This window comes from Carcharodon carcharias, chromosome 9 (assembly GCF_017639515.1).
Source record: "Carcharodon carcharias isolate sCarCar2 chromosome 9, sCarCar2.pri, whole genome shotgun sequence".
NCBI lineage: Eukaryota > Metazoa > Chordata > Chondrichthyes > Lamniformes > Lamnidae > Carcharodon > Carcharodon carcharias.
Window position 1 is genome coordinate 32,986,108 of NC_054475.1, and position 17,413 is coordinate 33,003,520.

Here is a 17,413-nt window from a genome sequence, read left to right on the forward strand (position 1 = left end):
CTATGTTTCAATAAGGCCGCCTTTCATTCTTCTATACTCCAATGAGTACAGGCCCAACCAACTCACACTCTCCTCATAAGAAAATCCCTCCTTACCCAGGAAAAACCTAGTGAACTTTCTCTGGACTGCCTCCAATGCCAGTACCTCTTTCCTTAGATAAGGGAACCAAAGCTGTTCACAATATTCTAGATGTTGTCTAACTATTGCCTTATATAGTTTTAGCAAGACTTTCCTATTTTTACACTCCGTTCCCTTTGAAATAAAAGCCAACATTCCATTTGCCCTCCCTATTACCTGTTGAACTTAAATGCTAGTCTTTTCGGATTCATGCAAGGACCCCCAAATTCCTTTGTGCTGCAGCTTTCTGCAGCCTTTCTCCATTTAAATAATATTCAGCTCTTCTATTCTTCTTGCCAAAGTGCATAACCTCACATTTTCCCACATTATATTCCATCTGCCAAGTTGTTGCCTACTCTCTTAACCTGTCTATATCCCTCTGTAGACTCTTTGTGTCATCCTCACCACTTGCCTTCCCATCTATTTTTGTGTCATTCGCAAACTTGGCAATAGTATATTAATTTCCCTCATCCAAGTCACTAATATATATTGTAAATAATCTTCCAATTTAACCGTGAGTAATGCGAAGTTAATGGAATTGGCCTGACCTTTCCATAACATTTCTGGACATTTTAGTATCAGGACTTCAAATAACTGGACTCTACAAGCATGTAGCTGGTATATAACTAAAGTAATAACTCTGGGGCCGGAAAATTCTGGCCATGGGATCAGCTGTACACTGGTACACTATTACACTGTACACTGATGAAAACCAGCTCAACCTCTCCACCATCTTCTGCCTCTATTTCAGATGGCTTGCCCAACATCCAGTCTTAAATGAGTTGGAATTTCCTCTAGTTAGTCATTGGGATGATCAAAGCCATCTGTCACAAAATCCATTGCCCTCTTTCACCTCTGCCTTTCTTCTACTACAGTTCTCATATGCTTTTGTCACCTTTGATTTAATTTATTCGTTCATGGGATGTGGGTATCACCAGCTGGGCCAGCATTTGTTGCCCATCCCTAATTGCCCTTGAATGAACTGAATGGCTTGCTAGTTCCTTTCAAAGTCAACCACATTATTGTGGGTCCGAAGTCACTTGTAGACCAGACCAGATAAGGATGGCAGATTTCCTTCCCTAAAGGGCATTAGTGAACCTGATGGGTTTTTATGACAATTGTTCCAGAGTCATCATTTGACTTTTAATTCCAGATTTTTCATTGAATTCAAATTTCACCAGTGGCCATAGTGGGATTTGAACCCAGGTCTCCAGAGAATTACTCTGGGTATCTGGAGTACTAGTCAAGTCATAATACTGCTATACCACTACCTCCCCATGAGCTATTTATTTAACTATCACAATGCTCACCTGGCTGAGTTACATTGGCTCACCATTCCCCAAATGTGTCCAATCGTACTTTCTCTAGGTTTATAACCACGACAGAACTTTGTGTTTCTCTGCTTCTAGCGTCTTGTGCATTCCAGACCATTCACCCCCACCATTGGCGGCCATGGCTCCAGACATCTGGGCCCTATCCTCAGCAATTTGTTCTGTAAACTTCTCTGTAACTTCACTTCCCTCTGTTCCTTTAACACTAACCTTAAAAACAATGGTTTAGTCCAAGACTTTTGACCATCCTTCCAAATATCTCCCTCATTAAGTTGGTGTCCATTGTTTTATGATTACACTTTTGTGAAGTGCCTTCAGAAGATTTTCTACATTAAGGGTGCCATATAAATGCAGGTCATTGTTAGTTTTATTTTTATAACTTGATTGATAAAGCTATAGTTGCAAGAGCTCTAGTTATTCTAATGTTTCCCTCATTTAGAAATGTATTAGGCGTTACTTAGGGCACAAACTCTTTTAAGCCACTTCAGAAATATCAATGACAGATATCACTGTATAGCTGATGGTAAATCCAAAGGTTTTTCTGAAAAAACAAAATGGATTGGAACTGCTTAAATTTGGAGACAAATGCATATAGATTTATACAAGCTTATTAAACCATCAGCCAAAATGGCAGGTTATCCATATGTAGAAGATTAAATAATATCCATGTTTTTGCAGCACTCTGTCAGAGATGCTAAACTTCAGTCCATTGATGTGCTTCTTTCTGTTAAGTTTAGTTGGAAGAACAGTAAGAATGTTGTTTCTTACATTACTTTCTTCATATCAGGGTTCAGATGAACCATACTGACACCCAGCTAAATGTCAGTTAAACTGAGGTTATTTTTTTTCATTCCCGTAACACCTTCAAGCCTCTGTCCTTGAGTCTATCAATCTTCTCTACTGCCATCTTAAGCTGTCAGATCATGTGGATGATTAATATCCTGTTTTATCTCAAGCTCAGCTTCCTCCTCCATATCTGCTCATTTAATAAAACCTTTACCCATGAGGCTCATGTGGAGCACAAACACCGGTGTGGACCAGTTGTCTGTTTCTGTGCTGTACATCCTAGGTAATTCCATGGAAAACCACTTTCTTCCCATTGTTCTAGCCTGTTTCTGCTCCCAGCTTTCCCCTTCTGCCTCTAAAACTTTGTTTAGCCAATGCCTTCATTACTCAAAGGCTTGACTTCTTTCTAGCTGGCTTCTTCGTTACAGCCTTTCACAAGCTTGAATGCTGCAGACCCTTCATTAAACCCACACTCCCATCATGCCTAACTCTCTGAGCTCCACCAGCTCCCTGTCACCAAGCAAGCCAACTTTAAAATTCTCACCCTTATTTCCAAACCTCTCCATGGCCATGTCTCAATCTATTGTAATGATTTCCTCTGCCTTATGTCTTCAGATGAAGATTCCAAGCTTCACTTTGCCTCATTTCCACTGACAGCATATACAATGGCTGCTCATTCAGCAAGTACACTCCTGCCTTCTGTAATTCTCCACCAGTTGTCTCTTTCTTGCCACCTCCTTCCCTGTTTTCAAAACCATCCTCTAAATCCTCATCTCTGTCCCTCCTCTTTCTATTCCTTTCCCCTGTCTGCATATTTATTGTGTTGTGCTTCCCATTCCTTTGACACTTCTTGCACTTATGGAGCACGATAAAAATGCCATTGTTATTCTCACAGCAAAATCATTCATGATATAAATACATTGAATCAATTTCCAGAAGCTTTATGAGTTCTACCAAAATATGACTTTAAATTTGCTTCCTTGTTATTCTACATGGTTACAAATATTTTAAATTTATCAAATTATAATTCAAATTCACGAATGGGAAGCTCTGTCCCTAGACGTTGACTGCTAACCTGGGGAAATGGTGGCATAGTGATACTGTCATAGCCCAGGCTAAAGCGCTTGGGGGCTTTGGTGCATAATCCCACCCTGGCAGCTGGTGGAATTTAAACTCAATTATTAACTCTGGAGTTGAAAGCTAATCTCAGTAATGGTGGCTAAGCAACTATCATTGATTAGTGTAAAAAACCCTTCTGGTTCACTTTCCCTTCAGGAAAGAAAATCTGCTATACTTACCTAGCCTGGCTTACATGTGTGACTCCAGATCCACAGCAATGTGATTGATTTTTATCTGCTCTCAAAGGCAATTAGGAACAAGCAACAAATGCTGGTCTTGCCAACAATGCCAAATCCCACAAAGGAATAGAGAAAAAAAAATCTCCATTTGTAAAATAATCATAGAACTTAGCGCATTACATTTGCTCACAACAACCTCTGAGAAAATTTTTATAGTATAAAACATTGCATTTATCTCATACTTTATAAAACTCAATTTGCATGCTCTGATGAACGAAAGGGTCACCTTTTCAAGTTCCCTATTTATATATACTATCCAGACAATGCATTTATCATTTTACACTGCCTCCTAGAAATGCGAATGTAAGATCTACCAGTAGGCAACATAGGAAACTAATTATGTACCTTCCTTAAACTCTTCATAGTGCTCCCTCGAATGGCAGCCAGAAGCTGATCTCTTGAATTTTGTTCTTGAGCTGGTGGTCTATCTTCCAACTTTCTTTCAGATACAGGTGTCAAGGAATTTCTTAGCTTCTTGGTCTCTTCATGTTCTTCTCCAGTCCTCTTACTTTGTAATTTATGGTTTTGTGTTACAGAGTTGGCTTTTTCAGGCAGGGCTGGGGGAGGAGGAGGAGGAGGAGCAGGTGGTGTTGCATGAGTTGCAGCCGTCTTTGGGGTTGGTTTAGGGGATGACCATGGTGAACTTCTTGGGGAAGATTGAGGAGAAGGTTTGGGTGATTTTTGCATGCCAGGAGTCTTTGGAACTTCAAGCCCTTGCTTTTTGTCTCCTGCTTGGCCCTGTCTTTGCTCCTGTAAACGTTTTTGTCTTTGTTTATCCATGTTCCTACTTAGTAAGTTTGTCACAGTCATGCGTGGCCCTGCCAACTCAAAATGGTAGCCCAGCTTGAGAAGAGTGGTATTTTCCTTTAAAAGTTTGGCAATATCCATCTCAACTTGTCCTCCAAATATATGACGCTGATTGTGGAATCTGAACTCCGTCAGGACATTATTCTGTTGCAAAGCTCTCATGATGGCAATGACACCTTTGCCAGAGATGTAGTTGGATTCCAGGTTGAGGTTTGTTATGCTTTTGTTTATCCTTAGCACACCAGCAACAGCAAAAGCAACGTGGTCATCAGCGTGAGTGTTGGCAAAGCTAAAGGTCTTCACAACAGTATTTTCTTTCAGCGCATCAGCAAAACGTATTAAGATATCATTGGTTATTCTCTCCGCATTATTTAAGTTCACTTCAGTTAATTCGGGATCGTTGTTCCATACTTTTTCTATTGGCTCATCATAAATGGTCGAAGTTGTTGCTTGTGTTTCTGAAGCTTTTGGCTGTTTTTTCTCCACCAGATTTTGTGGGCTGGATGAATCTTTACATTGTGTTGAACAGCATTTGCTAGAGTTTGTCACAGAAGAGCTGGAACAGTTTTCATTGTTCTTAATGTCTTTTGTCTCACTCTTTGTTTTGGAGTATTTTTCCTCTTTAGTGGTTTCCTTTGGTGTTTCTTCTTTGGGTTTAATCAACTTTTCTTCCTTTCCCTTTCCTTTCAGCTCCCTGCTCTTCTCTTTCTCCTCTTTATCTTTTCCTTTCACTTCTTTGCTCTTCAGCCTTTCCTCTTTCTCTTTGCCCTTGATGTCTTTGATCTTTCCACTGTCCTCATATTTTTCCTTTTTTCCATTTTTCCCCTTTGTTTTAGCAGTTTCTTCACTTATTTTCATATTTTCATTATCCAGCTCCTTAACTGCTTTATTTTCAAATTCATTAGATGTGGATTGTTTACATAATTCTTCTGGGGTTTGTCCTTCCTAAAGGAAAGGAAATGGATATGTGAAAGATTAAGGAATTAATAAGTATTGCTATTAAACTTTTGCTGCTTACTAAAACTTTCTTTACTTCAAAATGACCAAAAAGTAATTGATGAAATTTAGAATGGTTTTTCTGACAATAAAGATGATATTCTGGCCTCAAATTTGACCATGGATCAGTATTGGACACTTGAGTTTTTAGTTCAATGTAAAATTCACAGTTGCGGCCCAAAACAGCCCGGAATATTTTAATTGCTGTGCTTTGGTATAATCTCAATGTTAAGTTTGCAGCTGAATTGCTTGACCTGACCTGTAGCCATTAATGGTGGGTATGCCAGATACTTAATTAAAGCAGGAATGTATCTCTTGAGTAGATGTTTCATTCTTTTGTTTCTGAGGTGTTAGAAAAAGAATAATCTATGAAATTATTGACAGGCAAGCTTTATAGTTCTCTAAAGCCTTCCTGGAGTTGAAGAGGTGAGGATAACAAGACACTCTTAGGAGTGTCAGGAAGGATTTCCAAATACTCTGCTCACCAAGGACGGAAAGCGATTCCAGAGACTGTCGGCTCCAATTGTGCAGGATTTGGACACAGTGCAGGACCAGCTTCAATTACCTCACTAGCGTATTACTCTTCATTTTTCCCTCTCTCCAGTGAACACATAGCAAAAATCTTTCAATCTCCAACCCTTCCAAGCTCTCTCAACTCCCCATCACTTTCTTCACCACCAAACACAAAGCCACATTACATCTCCTCTCATTCTCATCACAAACACACACTCATCTCTCCCTTGTTCTCTTCACATCAACTACTAAGACCATTCTCTTCACTTGCTAGGATTTACATAATCACCATATCTACGTTATTTATATAGCCCCTTTAACAAAGCAGGTGGGGGAGGCAATGGCATAGTTGTATTGTCACTGGACTAGTGATCCAGGGTAGTGTTCTGGAGACCTGGGTTTGAATCCCACCATGGCAGATGATGAAATTAGAATTCAATGATATTGTGGAGTTAAAAGTTTGACGATGACCATGAAACCATTGCTGAATGTTGTAAAAACCCATTTGGTTCACTAATCTACCAATTCAAATATATTTATCAGGTTAAAATCAGGACCAGCTGGAATGGGCATAATAAGCAGATTCACCTGATTTTAACAGCTTACCCAGCACCTCATTCCTGCTGGGCAAATAGGGTTAAAATTAGGCTCCATCAGAGTCAGCCACTCTTTACAACAGGGAATGAATGGGCTTGTAACATCAACAACAACCTCCATTTATATAGCCCCTTTAACATAGCAGATGGTTGCAAGTACTAGTAATAGTGTCATTATTGTTCTGTGGTCAATGGAAATCTGATCTTAATCAGTGCTCATTCAAATATTAGCTTGGCTCAGTTGGTTGCAGTTTTGAGTAGAATTTCCCAACTTAGTCCCTGGCCAAATGACAGGACCATTTGCAGGTTGGGAACCTGAATGGCGAAGGAGTGGGCTTTGCCAAGGTTCTTTGACTGAGCCACGGCATTCGTATCCTGCCTCCGCGTTCCCCAGCTAATCAGGGAATGTGGGCAGGATGGCATGTTGGATATGTCAATGGAAAGATTTCTATTTAAAGGGACCATGGCATGGGTTACAATGGTTCATCTGCACTTGAGTTTTTGAGGCTGCAGCAACCCACAGGAATGGAGGGGAAACCTTGGAAGGCTGCTCCCAGGTCTCTCACTCTTACCTGGAGGTCCTGCTGCAGGATCTGAGGGGTCGCAGTGAGGTGAGCATTCCCAAGGACATGAGGTCAGTGTCTCCAATCAAGTAGGCATGGATGGAAGTGGTTGAGGAAGTCAGCGGCAAAAATGTGATCACCCCAACTTGGAGGTAGTGCACTGAGGACCTCCAGGATTTCAGGAGGGTAGGAAAAATGAGTGACAGAACACTTTCAGGTGCCAAGGTGCACACTCTGCCTTGCCCAGCATTCATACCCCTCAGAACAACACATCTTGCAGCTTCACTCATTCCCCTCTCTCCAGGGCACCCCACATCCTTATCTTAGCCAACACTCACACTCATCATCAGCCAATTGCACTTTTGCACTTGTGTCACAGTCTCCGTATCCATGAATGTTGTCCTTTCCTCATCTCCACAGAAGACATTATGAACACTCACACCTCTCTTTTTTCTCTCCTTGTGGGATTTGACCCCACCCATCTTTAGTCTCAGAGGCAAACCTGCTAACACTAAGGCAAAGCTGACAAAAATACACAATACCTGAATGCTGCTAACTACAGATTTAAAACAAGCCCCAAATAAACAACAACACCGGATTAGTGACCTCTGAATAAAATGATTCTCCATCATTTCTGTCCAAGGACATATACAACTACACCAGGATTTTAAAAGGATGCCACAGATGTATCTATTGACTCTGAAAAGATGGCTTTAGGTTTTGGCACTTTGTGTGCATTTAATGCAAATACAACAGAAACATAACTGAAGGTTAAGAACAAATTATGATGTGAGTTCTTAAAAAGTTCAATACATCATCCAAACTGAAAAATAATTTTAAATATTTTAATGGCTTCACTGTTTAGTTCTATACAACAATTAAACAGCACAGTTAAGTTTTAATTAAATGTGCGGGCTTCTTTTAATTTTTATAGCATTTTAAATTACACTGTAATCTCTCCAGTGTAAAAATCTATGTTTAAAAAAGCAGTTGTCCAGAAACTTTTTGAGCAGGCTCAAGCAACTCAGGGAATTAGCAATGCCCCCTCCAGGTCAGACCTGGCCTGTCCATCCTGCTACAGGAACGAGAGCTCAGACTCAGATGGTCACTACCTTTCCTATTTTTATAGACGTTGGCGTGATTTTGGCCCTGCCCATAAGCAGCATAGTGGCAAGCACTGGAGAGGATCCATTCAGGTTGCCTGGCCTTCAGATGATGGGGTCTCAAATGGGAGTCAAGTACCATCTCCAGCGCCTTCTCCTCCTGCTGCTGCTTGCATATCCACCTGCATCAGCACCAGTCTCCCCAGCACTCTCCCGCAGTGCTTCCCTGATTAATTGCTCTTTCCATCTTCACCAACACATGCAGCTCAGAAAATACCAAGGAAGACCCGGCCTTCATTGTGCCTGTCTCCAAAGCAAAAGGTACAGACAATGCCCAGTCCAATGACGTGCAAAACTCGCAAGAGAAGGGTCAGCTGCAGAAGGGCAGCTGGCTATTGGACAACAGCTGCAGTCTCTGATACAGCAGCAGATCATTCAGATAATTCCACACCATTACGTGTGAACCACCCAAGCTACTGCAGTACAAGGCCATAGACTCTACAAACTGTCTAGCAACTGGCCTTGCAGAATGTTCAGCTATCAACACAGCAGAATTCAACTCAAGTGATCATCAGGGTATCAAGTCTGATACCATCTTTGCAAATAAACTGGCAAACTACAGATTGAGCTTTCAGAACCTTTCAAATATACAGATCCAGAGTGTTCAGCAACTGATGTGACTCAAGGCTTTCCAACTAACTCGAATGAAATTGCTATTGCTAAATTACCCCTTGTTATTTTACTGGCAGTACCATCAATGTAAGAGCTGCCCAACTTACATCAGCTGTTCCCACAAAGTCATCAGCATCATTTTAGTACAGTACTTTGGGAGAGAAAACATAGAAGATACAATATTTGTATAAATAAAATCATTTTTATTACTGCTTTATGTTTTATCACTGTTTTATCATTCAGATAAATATTTATATTTGCGGTGTTTTCTGACTCACACATTTGTAGTTAAGCACTCCATAACTGGGGGAATGTTAGTATAGTGGTAAGAGGCCCAGGATAATGCTCTGGTGATTTAGGTTCAAATCCAACCTAGCAGCAAATGAGTTTAAATTCAATTAATAAATCTGGAACATAAAGCTAGCCTCAGTAATGATGACCATGAGAACTACTATTGATTGTTGTAAAAACCCATCAGGTTCACTAATATCCTTTAGGGAAGGAAGTCTGCCATCCTTACCTTGTCTGGCCTATATGTGACTCTAGCCCCACAGTAACATGGTTGACTCTTAATTGCCTTCTGAAATGGCCTAGCAAGCCACTGGATTCAAGGACAAATAGGGATGGGCAACAATGGCTGGCCTTGCCAGTAACACCCACATCCCATGAAAGAGTAAAGGAAAAAAAATCCAAAATTCAGAAATGACATGGTCCCAAGCACTCTGGACTGGAGAAGTTACAGAGCATCCCATTTTATTTTTTAATGTACTCCATGGATAGACCTTGTTAAATTATTAATATCTTATGTTTAACATCTTATTGAAATCCTTGAGTTTGTTTTCTAAAGAAGAATCCACCTTTACATTCCCATTTTTTCTCTTTCCCCATTCCTATCTTGTACTGTCATACTTTCTTTCAGAAAAACATTCTCTTAATAAATGTCACTTAAAAAAATCCTAAAACAGTCAATCTCAACTGCATTTACAAAAGGGCAATAGTTGGGTAGTTATAACGTCACGAGACTGGTAATCCAGAGGCCCAGGTTAATGATGTGGGGATATGAGTTCAAATCCCAACATGGCAGCTGGTAGAGTTTTTTTTAAGATCAAATAATATAACTCTGGAATTGAAAGTTAGCCTCAGTAATGATGATCATGAAACTATCAATTGTTGCAAAACCCCATCTGGTTCACCAATATCCTTAAGGGAAGAAAATCGGCCACCCTTACGTGGTCTGGCCTTTGTGTGACTCCAGATCCACAGTAATGCAATTGACTCTTAACTGGCCCCTAAAATGGCCTAGCAAGCCATTCAATTCAAGGGCAACTAGAGATGGGCAACAAATGCTGGCCTTGCTAGTGATGCCCATATCTTATGAAAGAATAAATAAAACAATATATTTTTTGCAATTTCAGTCTACCTTGTGATGTCTTTGAGTAGGATTGCCTATTTGAACTGCCTGTCTGCATTGGGTACTGCCAATCTAGAGTGACTTGAAATTTAGTTACCACTACCTACCTTAATTGTTTGATGTCCAATTGCTCTAAATCTCCAACATTACATCCCCATACCAAACACCTCATTCACTGTTCCCCCAGTATAGCCTTCCCTGTATCCTTGCATCCAGCAATCCCATTCCCAATGCTCCTACACCAGCCATCTCATTCTAAGTCTCAACACTGCAGCATCCCCTTTTCACCAATTCCACATTCCAAATCCACCAGCCCTAATACTCCCAGGCCCAAACCCAGCTTTATTATTCTGACCCTATCACCCATCCCCACCCAACAAGGATTTTTTTCAATATTCTCTGATATCCTTCCGCTCCTCTCAAACCCCAGCGTATGCCTCATGTTGATTTCAGACAACTGAAGAACTCTCCTAACACTAACAAATTACATGGCCTATCCCTTCCCTAGTACGGTTGCACACCTCCTAACTACTTACAACTTGGAATATTTCCTCTACTATCTTCTTTTGTACTCTGCACTTAAAAAAGAACTTAAGACATAAAATTGAGTGCATGAAGAAACATGTTGCATCAGTCAAGGCCACAATTTCCACAAAAGGTGAACACAATAGGATATTTCAATTCCTAAGTACAACTAACACTGCCATAATAGTTTGTAGTAAAAATGCACTTTCACTAATTCAACCAGCATAACTCAGTGGCTATAATAATATAACACCTCATAATTTGCTGCCAAAATAACCGTGGGTATAATCATATTTACAGTTATTAATGTGGAAATCATCCAGCAACTCACATTAAGGAAAACATAACCTATAAATTATGAATTGCCACATGTTATTGGACAATTTGCATCACTCCACTATTGCTACTGCAAAGATAACAGCTCACCCATAAGTTCCCAGTGGGTTTCATGAGATTGCTGCTTTTGTGCATTAATCACCAATTAAACTCACTGTAGAATATTAGGTCTGGTACTTCATACCATCAGGTCTTTTTAAAATTAGAAGTCTTAAGATACTGCAATGCCAAACAACCTCTTCAGTCAGAAAGGGAACAGTTTAAACAGAGGAGCCTCATTCCTTCAGGTGGTGAACTGGTGTTAGAAATTTTTAAAAATATTTTTTCTTACTTTGCCCTTCTCTCTCAATCCAATCTTTCTTTCCCTCACTTCATTTCTCCTCCCGTTACTAATTTGACCCGAATTCACCCTCCTTCTTTATTGTTCTTCAGGTTCTTTCTCAATCCTTAAATTTCTTGGGTTAAGGTTAGACCTGTTAGTCCAAGCATCCACTAAGGGTCTAGATGCCCCACTGCACTTGCTATGCCATTATCACAATATTACACAGCCATGTGTAATGTGCTTCAAGCAACTTATTTGAGCTTAAGGTTGAGGGAAAAAGTCTAAATAACAGAGCCCCACTCCAACAAATTCTAAGCCATTATACTTTATGCTATCTAAGTATTGTAGCTCCTAACTCCCAGTGAGCAACACCATCGGATAACCACAACAATTTAGAGAAAATAACGGACTTATGCAACACTCAAACTATACACCATCGTGGTGTGACATTACATTGAAGGTAAATTCATTTATTAGCAACAACCCATAATCATTTGCTTTAACTGAGCTATCCGGAAAATCTATTTCTTTTATCTATATGTTTATTTTCCTTCTGTAACTAATTGCCGATGAATGCCATTGAGGTAGTAAAGGATAACTTTTGTAAAAGTTACTGAAAATTGGCAGCTGATGTTGTTGATTTTATAAAATTATTCAAAACATCAAAAGATGTTTCAGAGACATTGTTTCCTTTGCCTTGCTGGGCAACAGCCCAAAACTACGATAATCTGATCCTTCTTATGTTCATATGAAGAACTTTCTCTGTCATAAAGTAAGATTTATTCCTTGAAATTAAATGCACTAACAGGAAGGCAGCCTGTTTCAGGGTAAGGGTAGTGACACAGAATCTGATTGCAGGTGCCCGTAACAGTGTTAAATAAAGGACCACACAGACAACAGTTTGGTAGGGAATGATATACCATTTAATTTTTCCTTCTTTTGGCAATCACTGTCAGTATCAGATACTTCTTGTTCAGATGTACATAAGATTGATGCAGGATAAAGCTCTTCTGTCTCATCTCAGCAAGATGCCCCATCCCCAGCCGCAGAATATTTCCAACTGCCAACTGTGAGGGATTTCTATTTCTACAACATGACATCCATCTGACACCTCTGAGTAAATATGCCAATTAGTTAATACTACTTTAACAGATTGATGGAGTGAAGCATATTAGTGACAGATATAGTTCACTGGCACAAATTGAGTGGTCAGAGGAGTGGATGCAAATCTGAACAAGGAAGTGCTGGAGGGGGTTAGATGAATAAAGGGATTCATTCAAGTGTACAGATGAAGTCATTAAAAGTTAGGTCCCTGATGCAAAGAAAATGAAGGGAGATATTGGACTTGCATCCAAAAGGGATGGCAAATTGGAAAAGCAATTGGCTGTGCCAATCTGAGGCTAGAGCCAAGTTCAGCAGTCATAGCTGCAGGCACAAATTAGGCAGCTTGCCATTCTGGCCTGATAAATTCTGACAGGTTCTTATCTTGAATTGACCCAACAATGATGCTGGAATGGGAGATGGGGATGAGAAATGGAGTGGGGGCAAGCCTTGGCTGATGTTGGCCTGGATAAGAAAAATAATAATAAAAAGATTTTAAAACGTATAATGCTGCTATGTTCCAGTGAAGCCCAATACAAACTGGAGGAACAGCACCTTATCTTCCAATTAGGCACTTTACAGCCTTCCGGACTTAACATTGAGTTCAACAACTTCAGACCATGAACACTTTCCTCCATCTTTACAACATTTTTAATACAATTTTTAGATTTTTTATTTCTTCATTTTTAAAATTCTTAAACTTTTTAAAAAATTATTTGTCTTATCCTTCTTCCCCAATCACCACCACCCGCCCCAACCCCCACAAGGCCATTTGAAGGGCCAGAAACGATGGCTGCTACAAGTCATGTGACCACAGAGTTGGCCCTTTGCCTGGGAGCCAACCTCAGGAGTTACAAGAACAAAAGAATTCTTTCCTCAGCTGGTGGTATCTCATACCTGATTGTAATCATGAAGACTCACACATCAAAACTTATTATACTTGCCAAATTGCCAGCAGACTCATTCACGCCGACAACTGTCCAGGCTCATTTCAAAAGAGAACCAAAAGGATGCAATTTGCATCTGAAAAACTAACCTTGCTAGCAGAGTCAGTGAGCCTGCCCAGACAATGGCTTCCTGATACCAGACCCTTAATATGGATGGTAACTCATTCAACAACTAATGACCAGGACATTATCACTCCTGAAATCAAAGCCAGTTCCAGCCACTGAACAGACATCCCTTTCGGAAGTCACTGTGGAGAAAGAAGATCACATGACTTGTGTGACCGTTTTGAAATCCCTATATGCCCTTGAGAACTGAGAACTGAGAAATCATCGGTCTGCTATTTTAACATCAATTGGAAAGGACTCCAGCCGCCTGACTGAGCAAGCAGCCAGTTACCACCTCTCAGCTCCTCCAAGCCTGTCTCTGCTGGAAGATTTCCTACCATTGCCTGTAGAACCAACCCAGTTTCTGTGCACCTGCTTCATCTGCGGTATCCACACCAACTGCAAAGTGAACCCTATAACTCCTGTCTCCCATCAGCTGAACTGAAACCCCTACATGATAGAATTCCTTATTGGTCTCTGACCCTGGACTTTGGAAATAGCATGAACTAGTATTCATTTCTGTGGTCCTTGTACTGTTAATATCTATGTTTGTAAAACTCCTTTTTCTATTCCCCTGCACCCTTTTACTGTGTTTTGTGTGTGTGTGTGCGTGTCTTGTGGAGTGGTTTTGAGTGTGAAATAAACTAACTTTCTGAGTGACTCATAACACATGTTTGCTGTAGTAAATTGGATCGCACGAACCGAGAGTTTAGGAAAACACGTCACCACCTATTTTAAAAATATCCAAAACACCTTCTGCTTATGGACAGGTGGTGAGGAGAAATCAGTGCGGCTTCCCTAACTCTCTTCTGTCCATTGCAAGAAGCAGAGAATTTTTCATCCAAACTTGCCTTTTGATTACAAGCACTTACAACATCAGTATGATGTAATTTCTAGTTGTTTTAGGTACATTGTACCTCTTTTATATTAAGGAGTTGGTTCTGGAATAAAACCACTTCAAAGTGAATTTAACAATGCAAATAATTCAGAGATTGCAAAATCCATACCTACGAATGAAGGTTTTCTAATGATACCATGCAACATCAATGGAGTGTCAATAAAGGTTTAATGGGAGGTGGGAGGGAACTTCTCATACCTCCACTTTTACAAACAACAAAAAAAATGCAAGGCAGTTTGCTTCTGTGGCACTAGTAATTGAATTTGAAATAGTATGGTTGTAAGAATATGAGAAAAGTGAGATGACCTGAAAAAGTCCTTTAGTCCATTGTAGATCATTGTCCCAGTTGCCTAACCCTCCCATCAAAATATTCAATTGTATCATGAACAAACCCAGTGTTTCTGCCTCTACTTTCAAGCCCCGGGAGACCATCATGAATATTTATCACTATTTGTGTAAAGGAATTCTTGATAATACATGTTTTAAATTCATGTTTAACTGATTTCCACTTATTTTCTCTGGTCTTAGCTTCCATGGCTTATGCTGAGTTTACTTTATCTGTACCATTTAATATTTATATACTTTAATAAGTTTTCTCTAAATATCTTTCTTTCCAGACTCTACAGCTTGAACTTCTCTAAACTTTCCTCACAAGTCATCCCCTTTTACTTTATTCTTATTATTGCTGAAAAAGATACATGCTGCTAAAGCTTTTTGTTTTGCACTCATCAGAACAGATGATCCCCTGTTTTGAATTTAAACAGAAGCTTGACAGTTAACTGTTCCCTGGTGCATTCTCCATGGCAACCCCTCTACCAGACTAAAACCATTTGCCAACCAATCAACACTATCTTCTCACGCACTATAAATTGTTATCCCTTTAGAATTGGTATTCTTGCAAATCTGTCCTGATGAGTGCAAGATGAAAAGCTTTGACAGCATGACTCTTTTTTCAGCAATACTCAAGTTATGTACCACCAAGCGACTGTTTATTCCTATTCCTACTCTTCGAACCTTTTCCAACAAATGTATCTTTTTCAGATCTCAGTGAAAAAGCTTGACAAATCTTTTCTCACTTTTTCTGTTGGAAGCAGGTAATGTGATGGTATAAGTCACAGTCAAAACAATCACATCACTTGTGAGTAATATTAAACAAAAATGAGCCATGTCTCTTTACAACTTTCCCCTTCGCCACCCAATAAAAAGTTTTCTGAATGCCATTTCATGTAAGTCAGTCCTCATTAACTGATGCCAAGTCAGCAACAATGTGAACAGTCATTAAAGTGACTCACAGAAAATGCAATTAAATATAATAATTACACTGGTATCTATAGCTTTATATATTAAATATTCAAATTGTTTTTGCACCATTCTTACTAAGCATTTTGTGAAAGGCTTTATATAATCCCATCTGTTGCAGATGCAGTAAAGTTCACACAGAGTGAAACATGCAAGGATAGTACAGTACTGGCATAAAAATAGGTTATTGACATCTGGGAAGTATTTTCTTCAAACCTAAACATAGATTGGCAGTCACCCATTAAGAAATTAACTATCAATAGTAAGCTGCTTAGCAACACCAACCCTTACTCTGATCCAGCAGCATATCTTTTGCACTGACAGGCAAGTTTACTGATACATTTTAAGAGAGATGGAGGTAACAGGATGCAAAGATTCTGAAATGTTCAGCAATTTTGCTTATGATTGCAGCTCCTGATCACCTAAAAGTCTTCCATGTTGAATAACCCAGAACCATAATGCTCTGGCCAGGCAATAGACCTCATGACACAGAAACAAGACAAAATTTCACATCACTGATCCGAGACTTTGGCAAGTCAACACAAGAAATCCTACGTTAAAATGCAGATACGTGGTTCACCTCCGTCGGTTCCACTTATAAGCATAAACAGATAGACTTGAAGGAACCTAAATTACGTATATGCATCTTCAAATGGGGGAGAGTGGTGCGCATGAGGTCATTCTCCCAAGGTCATTTTTTAAGATAAAATAAAAGCATATTGGAACGCTCACCCAGGGATTGATAGAAGATTGGAGGCATAAGGATCATATACCTCCCATCTTTCCCTGGATTTTATTTGGTATTTAGAGACCTAAACAGGAGATAGTCATTAACGTTGGGAGTGATGATTGGGTCAGGGGTTAAACATTTGTTTTGAATCCTCAGTTAGAAAAAAGTTTACATTTGTTTTTTGTCCTAATGGACAATTTCTACTAACCTATTTTAAGGAGGTGTGAACAAACATATCTCACACGTGTTCCAGTACTCCAGCATCCAGAGTCTGATTAATTGGATTGGCCTAGGTTATCAGCAAAAGTCACTTGTAGTTTGAGTACGCTTATATACTACTGCAAGAGTTTCCACATGTGATAGGCCACTGGACAACCCATTCAATATCAATTAGAAAACAGGGGCCTGGATTATTGCAATGACGGAGAGCCTTCCCATTATTGCAAAAATGAAAGAAGAGGCCAAAAATCAGATGACCCACCCCCGAACATGGCACCTACTATTTTTGCGGGGGGCGGGAATGGGCTCAGGTTGGGATTTGTGCATACACATTTCGCAGAGACAGGTGCCCATATAAAACAGCAGTTGCCTCCACTCATGTCTGATTATGGTGACCCAGATGGGTGAAACACAGCCTGCACAGGTTAGACCTGGTGGAAGCTGGCCTGAACTTTGTGGTGTTCTTTGGAGAGGTAGGGTACCGTTTTGGAGAGCTATGGTACCCCTTTGGATATGGTCCCAAGACTCCTTTCGGGAAGGTCAGGTGACCCTTGGGAGAGGTCAGGTTTTTTAAAAAACTTCAACACAGTGCTGGAGAACCAAGACAGGCCTTCTATCCAGCTCACCTCTACACCTGGCAGCCTTCACACTCATTCTGGGGTCATCCAGCCCGACTCC

At 40.0% G+C, this 17,413-nt stretch overlaps 1 protein-coding gene across 2 annotated transcripts in view; it reads right to left on the reverse strand.

Moving 5' to 3' along the window:
• The window catches only part of lmod1b (leiomodin 1b (smooth muscle)), a 50,416-nt gene that overhangs the window by 9,081 nt on the left and 23,922 nt on the right, over positions 1–17,413 (reverse strand). Inside the window, exon 2 of one of the 2 annotated variants that reach the window (XM_041194768.1) lies at positions 3,942–5,344. In XM_041194768.1, coding sequence (XP_041050702.1) covers positions 3,942–5,344 — 1,403 coding nt within the window. Of the gene's footprint in view, positions 1–3,937; positions 5,345–17,413 lie in introns of both variants that reach the window. The other variant, XM_041194769.1, reaches the window with a different exon arrangement.